At 37.2% G+C, this 12,168-nt stretch overlaps 1 protein-coding gene across 2 annotated transcripts in view; it reads left to right on the top strand.

Moving 5' to 3' along the window:
• The window catches only part of LOC106872954 (thioredoxin reductase-like selenoprotein T), a 25,134-nt gene extending 13,065 nt beyond the window's left edge, over positions 1-12,069 (top strand). The window contains exons 2-5 of one of the 2 annotated variants that reach the window (XM_014920134.2): positions 2,687-2,924; positions 3,879-3,966; positions 9,533-9,652; positions 11,853-12,069. In XM_014920134.2, the coding sequence (XP_014775620.2) occupies positions 2,687-2,924; positions 3,879-3,966; positions 9,533-9,639 (433 nt within the window). In that variant the 3' untranslated portion in view covers positions 9,640-9,652; positions 11,853-12,069. Of the gene's footprint in view, positions 1-2,686; positions 2,925-3,878; positions 3,967-9,532; positions 9,653-11,007; positions 11,108-11,852 lie in introns of those variants that run through there. The other variant, XM_014920135.2, reaches the window with a different exon arrangement.
• The last annotated feature ends 99 nt before the right edge of the window (positions 12,070-12,168 follow it).

The raw sequence follows: 12,168 nt of genomic DNA, 5'->3' as shown, positions 1-12,168 counted from the left end.
GGACTGGCTTGTGCGGGTGGCACATAAAAGACACCATTTCGAGCGTGGCCGTTTTCGTGCGGGTGACACGTAAAAGCACCCACTACACTCTCTGAGTGGTTGGCGTTAGGAAGGGCATCCAGCTGTAGAAACTCTGCCAAATCAGACTGGAGCCTGGTGTTGCCATCCGGTTTCACCAGTCCTCAGTCAAATCGTCCAACCCATGCTAGCATGGAAAGCGGACGTTAAACGATGATGATGATGATGATGATGATGTTCTGGCCTAATTATAAAATAGCAGATAGGAATAGTTTACATCAACCAAAATGTGAAAACTGGACATTACTGGTGAAAACAGTGACTAAAAGCATTCAGTCCAATATCTGATTAACTTGTTTAGGAACATAATCTTAGAGCTGATTGAATATACAATGCCAGTGAAACTGGCCTTTACTAAAAATGTTTACTAGTGAAAACATTGGCAGTTTGTAATGAAGCACCTGCCAGAGAATTCAAGCAAAATAAATGGCTGACAGTTCTTACTTGTCAAATGCATCTGCCCAACACAAGATAAAACATGTAGTGATTGTTAAGTTTCATTGTCATACAGCCTTGAAATGAATAATGCATTTGCTGATCTTTTACTAAGCCCAAAAGAATGTGTGTTTGGATAAAGAACTTTTTAAAAATTGGTTTACTTGAGAATTGGGATTTGCAATTTGACTTCAAGAAAATAAAAAAACCTATTTGATAACTTTAGAGCCTGTCCCCATGGATCTGAGTTAGTTTTAAACTGTAGAAATATTTTTGTACCTTCTATCATTCAACAGTATATCTCCCATACAACTAATAAAGCAAAATTTCAGATGCCACAATAGAAATAAATAGTTGAAACCATCGTTGTATCTCTGACATTTGGTGCCAGTTTGTAATTTATGGTGCACTTGCTGCATCTGCTACTGCATAAGCTTTCAAACCTGACCCTCTTTTGAGAGCGTGATGAAAATGCTGACTTCTTTTTGAGCACCAGAAAAATATCCATTGAAAATCCATTACATAGTCTCAAGCGTAAAAATAGTGATGATCAGATTGTGACAAAGATTTTGAATTCACCCAAAATTTTTCAAATCAGGAGTTTACCATCAAGTGTTGTTAATGAGGAGAATCAAGAATCCCTAATTTGTTCTGTTGATAATGATAGAAAAAAAGCAATTATAAAGGTATTTTGGTCTAAAGCACCATCATGTATGGGTATTTCTTTCTTACTTTGAACAGAATCTATGTTTCTCTATGCAACAAATTATGCTAGCATATGTTTAAAATACAGTGGTTGTTCCAAAACAAAAGTCCACATAGGCACAAGTGTAGCTGTGTGGTAAGAAGTTTGCTTTCCAACTACATCGTTTTGGGTTCAGTCCCACTGTGTGATACCTTGGGCAAGTGTCTTCTACTATAGCTCCAGGCCAACCAAAGCCTTGTGGGTGGATTTGGTAAATGGAAACTGAAAGAAGCCTGTTTGTATGTGTGTGGGTGTTTGTGTAAATATATCTCTGTGTTTGTCCCTCACCACCATTTGACAATGGTGTTGATTTATGTCCCCATAACTTAGTGATTCCAGGACAGATAGAATAAGTACCAAGCTTTAAAAAATTAGTCCTGGGGTTGATTTGCTTGACTAAATCCTTCAAGGCTGGGCCTAGCATGGCTGCAGTCCACTGAATGAAACAAAAGATAAATGCTAAAAAACTGTAAAATTAGGAAATTCTTAAATCCATTTCAGAAATTGAATCCACACTAATTTCTTGGATTTGTTTCAATGTTCAGTTGAATCTGTTCTTTTAACTTAAAAATAATTGTTACATATTTCTTTACATTGTCTACATTTCCATACCTGCCATAAGCTGCACAAAACCTTTTGAAGCATTATTTTATGGCCAGTTGCCCTTCCTGATGCCAACCCTTTTACTTAGCACACCTAGGATCCCTGGTAAAGAAAAAAGGCATATCTAGTTTTGATGGTGTCATTTAGATTTGTAGGTTATAGCATTGTGAAATTGCGTTTATTTTTCTTTTAACTCTTTCGACACTAAACTGTCTGAAATCACCCCTGGTTCTATGATACAAACTTGGTCTTGCTCCAGTGTCTTACTTTCGACATGGCTTCTGCAGCTCCATGTTCTTCCTAACTTCAACCGCTTTAAGACTGTACTGAGTGCTTTTTTTTCATGGTGCCAGCATTATTGTGATTACCTTGTAAGTCACAAGACCGAAATACTCCCTTGCCTGATAGGGGGAATATGTAATAGTGATGACTTTAGGCTAAGTGTTGAGAGCTTTAATCTGTGTGTGCACGCACACACACACACACTCAGTGTTTTTCTATGTAAGTTTACATTTGTTGTCTGTATTTTGTACTTATATTTTTATTGAGCAGTCATGTGCAGTGATGCATATAAGTACAAAGTTATTACCTGTTTAAATATGCTTGGGGGTGATATTCAAACCAGTAAGAAAGCCATTCACTGTGTTTTGTTATGGAGAAAATTTCTTGGTGCAGACAAACGGTGTAAATACACCAAAATCAGCTTGCAGTGCCACATACTCAGACTGTGGTAATTTGGTAATTACCTTGTATTTAGTTATTATATGTTATGAAATTCTCTGTGGTTAACATTTTATAAATTCCTATTTCTCTTCTTTCTTTCAGTTATTCCTGAGGTTACCGAAAAGTGTTTGAGCAATATGCACAAGCAATTCATCAAAGATTTCCTAATCTCCAAGTTGAAGGCGAGAACTTTCCACCTCCAACTATCAAGGCAGTTATAGCACAGTTTCTCAGTATATTCAAGTTGTCCTTAATAGGTATCATTTTATCAGAGTTTAATCCTTTCCATTATCTCAATATGCAAACTCCTAGTGTTTTCACTTGGGCCACTTCAAATAAGGTAAGTAATTTTTTTTTCTTGGTGGTGGTGGTGGTGGTGGTGGTGATGTTCTCGTAGTGTAGTGTTTTGTTTTGCTCTGGATTAGTCCTGAACAAATAGATCTGTAATCAGTGTTCCAGGCATGACCATTCCAACGAATTTTCAAGCAATGTAAGGAATACTAAAAATCCCTTGTGCCCTTTATGTTCTGATTCAAAGGAGATTTGGTTGTTATTTCTAGCAAATCAAGCTATCGTGTAGACATTCCCTCATTGGTTATATCTCCATGGTGTTGGTGTTGGTATTTAACCCCCAGGCCAGCTCCGATCAAATGGATCTAGAACATTCCAACAGTGGCCATCCCTTCTTATTGCTATACAAGAAATCCAGGACTATGTCACTCATTGCTCCTTTTTGAAGACAATAGCATGATTTGAAGATTTGACTCCTATTTCTAGCATATTGAGCAGCCGTATAGAAGCTGCTTATCCCATGGTGTTGGTTATGGTATCTAGTCCCAGGTGTGAACAAGCAGAAAAATCACTTACGAAAACACCATGTTCTGGCCTCTGGCCCCCAGGTGTACTGTCTTATTTCTGTTCCTTTAATTATCTCTCTCATTAGAGGTGGCTGGTCATGTGCCTGAGACCATTCTTGGTCCTATGATATTAGCTTCCTGTTTTAAAATGATCTGAATTTAAGCCTACTATCAAAATTTCAAGTTAATTTATGTTCCAAATACCAGCTGAATAATCACAAAATTATTTTACTAAATTCTAAATTAGTTTCCAAATTAATTGAAATAAAGGCAGCGTATTTTAATAGAAATATGATAACAAAAGAGTTAACTCTCACCATCTTCTGCTTCAAATAGAGATGATCAATGGGTGAAAATCTTCAAAATTCTTTTTGTTGAAGTATTTTGTTTTTGGTGATGATTCAATTCATTGTGATTTGTGTTTTTATCAATTTCAGATTTATTCTTGTATGATGGTCTTCTTTCTAAGTAATGCTCTTGAAGGGCATATGATTTCTACCGGAGCTTTTGAAGTAACATTCAATGGTAAGCCTCTGCATGTTTCTCTCTCTCTCTCTCTCTCTCGGGTGAAATTGAACTTGTGTACTTTGTACTTTGTTATTGTGCAAGTGTGGCTGTGTGATTTAAGGTGTTTGCTTTCTAACTATGTGATTTCATATTCAGTCCCACTGTGTGGTACCTTGGACAAGTGTCTTCTACTATAACCCTGAACTTGACCAAAATCTTGTGAGTGGACCTAGTAGAAGGAAACTGAAAAAAGCCTGCCAAAGAAGTGCTGATCTCTTACTGTGGAGGAAACCTGTGGAAGTGGTAGACTCAGGAAGACATGGGGTGAGGTGGTGAAATTTGATCTTTGGATGTTGAGTTACCTGGAGGCAGTGACAAGTGACTTTTGATGATTTGCTGTGCTTGAGAAGTCATGTAATGCTAAGTGACATCATAGTTGTGGCCATTGCTGGTGATACATAAAAGGCACCTGGTACACTCTGTGAAGTGATCGGAATTAGGCAGGGCATCCAGCCATAGAAACCAAACCGGACTGGAGCCTAGTACAACTATCTGGCTTACAAGTTCCTGTCAAACCATCTAGTCAATGCCAGCATAGAAAATGGACACTAAATAATGATAATGATGGTGTGTGCATGCATGTTAGTGTTTCCTTATGACATCATGTGATAGTTGTAAATAAGTATCACCATTATACAAGTGATATCCATCGTTTTCCAGTCTTCTGTAAAAGCATGTCCAGCCATGAGGGAACCTTGCTTGGAAACGAGTGAGGATTGGTGATAGGAAGGGCATCCAGCCTTGGAAAATTTTCCTACACAAATTCTGTCTAACCCATACGAGCATGGAAAAGTAGGCGTTAAAATGATGTAAACCATATTTATGTCAGTTGACTTTTTATTAGACTACTTACCCCTCACATTTATAGGGTAAATATCAAATCTATTTAGAAAAGTAGTCACATGTGTAGCATCTTGGTCAAGAGTTGTCTACCACAACTTCATGTTAACACAAATCTGGTGAGTGAAAATAATTTGTCAGAAATTGTGTAGAAATCTTCAGATGAACTCTACTTGTTCCAGTGTGATAGACTTAATGTATCAGTTTAACACCGCCTGTTGGTTGGCTCTTAGCTGCCTTTAATAGATTCTACCCTGTTACAAACATTCATACCAAGTCTTCAGTCTTTAGCTATCAAAATCTTTTCTCCTACCAGTCTCTTTTAACTTAACCCTTTAGCATTTAAACCAGCTTTATCCAGCCCAAACATTCCTCTTGTTTTATGTTCAAACTGGCCAGATCCGGCACAATGTTCTACCTGTTCCATGTTCAAACTGGCCAAATCTAGTCTCACATGTAGCCTACAATATCATTCTGAAAATAAACAATTGCATTCATGCCAACATGAAACATAGACGTTAAATTATGATGATGATATTAAAATCACGTAGCTACAAGTTAATGCATGATAAATTCCAATGTGAATAAATAAGCATTACATTTGACAGGGTAATCTGAATACTAAAAGGGATTAAGGCATAAAAGATTAATGGTTTTGGATTGAGACACAAAGTCATTAGTTTTGAGGGGAAGGAATTAGTCGATAGCATCCATACTAGTACTTGATTGACACTTATTTTATCGACTCCAAACACATGAAAGGCAGAGTTGACCTCGATAGAGAAATGGAAAAAATATTGGAAAGCATTTTTTCTAACAATTTTAATTCTGACAATCAAAATGTTGCAGATATTTTATCGATGTAAGGGTAGATAACTCTGTTATAATTTGCCTGTCTGAACAAAAAAATATTCTACTCTTACTTTAGAGTTACTTGTTATCGCTGGGCCAGCCTGATTCATTAGACCTAAAATCTAAGGCATGCATTCCAGCTATGACTTGCTTTTATATAAAGCATTTCTTATCTAAGAATACATTTCCCCCTGTGTCTTTTTAAAGATGGTAGGATACAATTTGAAGGAAATTCGACAACTATTTCTAACATGTTGAGTCATTGCATAGAGGCATCCTCTTTGGCTCATACAATTGCTATTTCTTTTTCTTATCAAGCAAAGTGTATCTATACGTTTTTATTTGTTTCAGTCGCGGGATTGTGGCCATACTGGGGCTCCACATTGAACAAATTGACCCCAATATTTATTTTTAGGTTTGCTACTTATTCTTATCAGTTTCTTGCTGATCTACTCAGTTATGAGGAATGTAAACAAACCAACGCCATGTCATACTGTGGTGGACGCATACACACACACACACACACACGACAGGTTACTGTGTAGTTTCTGTCTAGCAAATTCATGTGCTAGGTATTAGTTAACCTGGGGCTATAATAGAAGACATTTGCTCAAAGTACTCTGCTGTAAACCATGTGACTGCAAAGTAAACTTAGCAACACTGCCATGCCTGTGCCTGTGAATATGTTTTTTGATATAACCTGCCATTTTGAAGAGACTTGGGTGGGATTTATTGGTATTTATAATCTTTTCTGGTATCACAACATGAATCTCTCAGTAGCTCAAAGTCACCATGTTCGATAAGTTTACTGTCATCAATTTTACTGGCTTTTTTTTTTTTTTTTTTTTTTTTTTTTTTTTTTTCTTCAATAAAATAGTCTTCAACTATTAATATTGAGATACTATGGGTATATTTTCTTGGTAAACTTTCTTCACTGTGAATGATTCTCCCTGCAGTGAATTGATGGTGGTGAACTTACCTGTACTCCAAAGTCACAGTGTTGGCGAATTTGTATATTTACTGTATTTTATGGCCTATAAGACACCTTTTTTTACCCCAAAAATCCCCTTGTGTCCAATGCACTCAATATAGGCTCAAAACTTGTGACTGTTAGCCAAAATTATACATCAGAGGTCATGTAGATGTAGCCTAGCTTAAACTCTTTATGATATTGTAATAGTCTATTTTTTCAAAAACACATTAGATTATTATTATTTATCATCATCACGGTTACTATTGCTAATATTTTAATTATTATATATGTTGTTATTTTTGATATTTTATTACCCGATATCTTAAACGTTTTACATGTTTATTTACAAAATGTATTCTGTTTACAAAATGTGTTGAATCGTCACTTGATAACGCTGAAGCTACCTGGCAACGCTGCTGACGTTCGCTATATGAAGGATAACACAAAATCTTCATTCAGTTGTTCATGAGACACAGGTCGTTACGGATCAGAGATTTTTTTATTTTCTGGATTTTACTTATATGAATATGGCCACAGGAGGAAAGAGATTAAGCTACACTATTCGGTACAAGCTTCAAGTAATAGACTATGCTAAAGAGCATGGAAACAGTAGCAGCAACATGGTATTTTGGCCCTCCTCCTACTGAAAAAAATGGTACTTTCTGGCAGCTGTAAGAAAATAAACTACTCCCAGCAAAGAAAGGAAACTATAACCTTCGTTAGCTTCATACTGGCCTGAAATTGAGAAGGAAATAAAGATGTGGGTAGTAGATGTGAGAATTTCAGGCACAGTCGTTTATACGAAAATGATAAGGAACAAGACAAATGGTTAGCGAATGAAAAGGGGATTCAGAACTTTATTGGAACAGAAGGATGGTGTTATCGATTTATGAAACGGGAAGGTTTGTGAATGCTTACAAAAACATCAATTGCACAGAGAATGCCAGGTGACTATGATGATAAAATAGTAAAGTTTCATAAATTTGTTATAGCTGTTCGAAAAAAATCTCAATCCCACTAACGTTTGATGTTCCATCAAATAGAACTGTGGGTATCAAGGGATCCAAGACAATTTCAGTAAAAACTACAGGCCAAGAGAAGATCCATTATATGGTTGTTCTCTCGTGTTGCACTGATGGCACAAAACTGCCTCTTTCTCTGAATTTTAAGCAAAAAAACTATCCCTAAAGAAAAAATATCAAAAGGTGTGCATGTTTACATTCATCTCAAAGGCTGGATGGATGAAGCCAGAATGCATTTATAGCTACAAGATGTATGGGCAAGACGTCCTGGTGAACTATTGCGAAAACCCTCTCTTCTGGTTTGGGATCAGTTTTGAGTGCATAGGACTGAAGCCATTAAAAAAAGAAGTGGCAGAATTGAAGACAGAGATAGCGGTTATTCCTGGTGGGCTAACAAGTCAATTACAACTTCTAGATGTCTCTTTAAATAGGCCATTCAAGCAGAACATGAAGGAGCAATGGAACACATGGATGACAATGCCAGACCACAATGTCACACCCACAGGAAGGATGAAAAGACCCAGCATTGCACAAGTCTGTGAATGGGTGAAGCAAGCTTGAGATGACATCAGACCAGAAATTGTTGTGAAATCTTTTAGAAAGTGCGGCATTAGCAATGACCCTTGGTGGAACAGATGACGCATTATTTGAAGATGATGATAGTAGTAGTGAAGATGATAAATTTTCTGGTTTTGAAGATGAATAAAATTTTGATGACCTAGTTTTTTTTTCTTTTTTTTTTCTCTCTATTGTTTTATGTTCAATTATGGTATAATGATGACTTGCTATTTATAATTTTTTTATAGGCTTGTGTTCTAGTTTCCCCCCCCCCCCCAATTGTTGTTCATACATACCGTACATTACTAATCATAGCTTGTTTTTTTGTTATTTTTTCCCTAACTTTGGAGATAAGAGATTTTATGGAACATTAAACATTTTCCCATGTAATAGTTTTTTTGTTATCATATATTTTAAAACAAATTGTCTTATGGTATAACTTGGATTTGTTAAATTGCAAGACAAATAACAACTTATGTTTACCATATTTTGGGGGGGAATATACCATGAACTATGGTATCATTTATTATTATTAACATTAGTAAAAGTTCTTGTAACTAACACTAAATAATTAACATAAAGATTAAGGAAAAAACCAGCATTTCTAAAAGAACATAGTAACATCAGAGGGAGAAGGGGAGGGTTTGTGGATGGCAGGGTGTTGCCAATCACCTACGATATGTATGTTTACAAAACATATGCTGCCATCTATTGGTGAACAATCACCTATGGTATATTTATATTGAATGTGGATGCAATAAATTGCTTATAATGACCGGTAATAACATAAAGTTATACTGGTAAGTGGAAGAATTAAAACATTATTTTAGTGGTAATTTATTTTACAGAAGTATAGCCTTCGAACTTTGAACCTCACAGAGGCAATGACTAGTAACCAAAACCTTTGGTGATGTGCTCTGCTTAAGAGGACTCGTCAAGCCAAGTGCACCCATGCTGGTGACACGTAAAAAAAATCAACATTTGAATGTTGGGCCTCACGTCCTATACCCTCATGCATCTTATAGGCCACCAAATATGGTAGTTTGCTATATACCTAGTGTATAAACTGTGTTGATATGTTTCTGAAGCTGCTCTTGAACTGCTATTTAAAGTTTGTAGAATAAGACTTACAAAACAGGTTTACTTTCTAGGTTATTGTTTTCTGGTCTTTATTTTGTATTTTTATTCTTTTATCCAGACATTGAAAGTAAGTGATGTCAGCAGTAAGGTATTTTAATTAAATCACCACATTTAATTTTATTTTTGTTTATCTTTCTAGATGTTCCAGTTTGGTCCAAACTTGAAAATGGACGTATTCCATCTCCAAGCGAAATGTTCCAGATTATAGATAATCATATGAGACTTCATAAGGATGATCTCGCCTAATTTCTATCTCAAGGTAAGAAACAACTCACTAGACTTATGTCCATCTCTTATTATTTTAATCTGTCCTTTGTTAGGAGCTGTGAATTCATTCTTTGGATATGCAGTGTCAGTGTGTTTGTTCGACTGAGTGTAAGCATCTTGAGAGAAAGTTTAAGCATAAGAGGAATCAGATGCTGTGTGCAGGAGAGACTACTGCACTGTCTATAGTTGTGATGCGTATGGACGAGGAGAGTTGTGTAAAGAAGTGCTGATCTCTAAGTGTGGAGGGAACCTGTGGTAGAGGTAGGCAGACCCAGGAAGACATGGGACGAGGTGGTGAAGCATGACCTTCGAACTTTGAACCTCACAGAGGCAATGACTAGTAACCAAGACCTTTGGTGATGTGCTCTGCTTAAGAGGACTCGTCAAGCCAAGTGCACCCATGCTGGTGACACGTAAAAAAAATCAACATTTGAATGTTGGGCCTCACAGAAGCAAAGTAGCTGAGCTCCTTTTGAGTGTTGGACCTCACGGAGGCAATGACCAGGACCTTTGGTATTATGTTGTGCTTGAGAAGAAGACCCATCAAGCCGAGCAAAATTGCAATCCTAGAAGATACCTGTGTCGTGCAAATGGCACCCGTACCGCTGACATATAAAAACACCCATTACACTCTCAGAGTGGTTGGCATTAGGGAGTGCATCCAGCCATAGAAAAACCATGCCAAGTCAGACTGGATCCTGACGCATGGAAAGTGGACGTTAAACGATAATCATTTAACGTCCATTGTCCTTCTGGTATGGGTTGGACGGTTTGACCAGGTCTGGGGAGCTGCACCAGACTTCAGTCTGATTTGACACAGCTTAGTTTCTACATCTGGATGCCCTTCCTAATGCCAACCACTTTACAGAGTGTGCTGAGTGCTTTTATGTGGTATTGCATGGGTGCTTTTACAGGACATTGCGCAGGCGCTTTTACATGGCATTGGCACAGGACTCTTGCCGGTCAATTCTTACCACCAGTGGAAGAGTACAGTTCTTCTTGAATACAGCAAGGCACCAGGCATCTAGGTCCTTTTTCATCTCACCTGGAAGGTTCAGCGTACTGAGGTCGTTCTCCCAGTACTTCGTCCCATGTCTTCATGGGTCTCCCACTTCCACATGTTCCATCTACTTTGAGAGATCAGCACTTCATGCTGTCAGCATCCATCTACATCACATGACCAAACCAGTGCAGTCTTCTCCCTTACACACAACAATTAATTTCTCTTATGCTTAATTTCTCTCTCAAAACACTAGTACTCTGCTGTACATGTACGCTTCCATTATGCTTTCAGCAGAGCATACTAGCCTCATTCCTTTCTAACCTTCGCTTTTCCTCTTTGTTCAGGGCCCATGTGTCACTACCATCTAGAATTGCTGTCTCTATGCTTGCATCAGACAGTCTCCCTTTCACTTGGAGAGAGAAACCTTTCGTAGCCAACAGAGGTAACAGCTCTCTGAATTTCCTCTATTCTATTCTTATTCTGGCTATCACTCTCTCCATGCATCCTCCCCCATTACTAATTTGGTCTCTGAGGCAGCAGAAATTATCTACTACCTCTAATGAACCACTAGGGCAATTGAGAAAATCAATTTCCTGAATCTCTATAGTTCTTATGGATCCTGTGCATCTTCCACATATGAACACCCCCTTGAAAAAGTTGTAGTCAAACAAATCGACCTCAGGAATTTATTTTTTAAGCCTAATACTTATTCTATTGGTCTCTTTTGCCAAAGTGCTAAGTTATGGGAACACACCAACACCAGTTGTCAAGTGGCAATGGGGGACAAACACAACACACACACACACACACACACACAACTGGCTTCCATTTTTTGACTATCAAATCCACTCATGAGGCTTTGGTCGGCCTGAAGCTATAGTAGAAGACACTTGCTGAAGGTGCCATACAGTGGGACTGAACCCAGAACCATGTGCTTGGGAAGCAAGCTTCTTAGTACACAGCTATACATGCACCTGTCTGCAGAAAAAAAAAAATTCAAGAAATAGATGCAATGCTTATGGCATGAATTCCTTTGAAAAATAAAAAAAGGTTGCTTATTTATCAGGGGTGACCTACAGTTTAAAATCCTGCATCCTGTCCACACCTTTTGAATTCATGTTGAAACTGTCATAGCAATCATTTGTTTATTTAACAAAATCAATATATTTATTTTCTTTTTTAATTCCAGCTGCCTATATATTATATATATATATTTATAAAACCGTGTGTCATCTTGGCACCTTGACACTTGCTTTTTGTATGCTGAGCCAGTGAAGGCCAGGGTATAAACCAGTCATATGCTGGAGACTCTGGCTGGATGTCTTTGGACACTTCTGCATGCAAGAATCACGTGCTGATGTATTGGATTTCACACAGACAACTATTTCTACATGATCAGTAAATAATGAAGATAAAAATAAAAAAAAATAAAAAACTGCAACATACACTATGTGTGTATATATATATATATATATATATATATATATATATATATATATATATAT

This window comes from Octopus bimaculoides, chromosome 19, assembly GCF_001194135.2.
Source record: "Octopus bimaculoides isolate UCB-OBI-ISO-001 chromosome 19, ASM119413v2, whole genome shotgun sequence".
NCBI lineage: Eukaryota > Metazoa > Mollusca > Cephalopoda > Octopoda > Octopodidae > Octopus > Octopus bimaculoides.
Note: the sequence above shows the minus strand (reverse complement) of the source record. Positions and strands in the feature narration are given on the sequence as shown.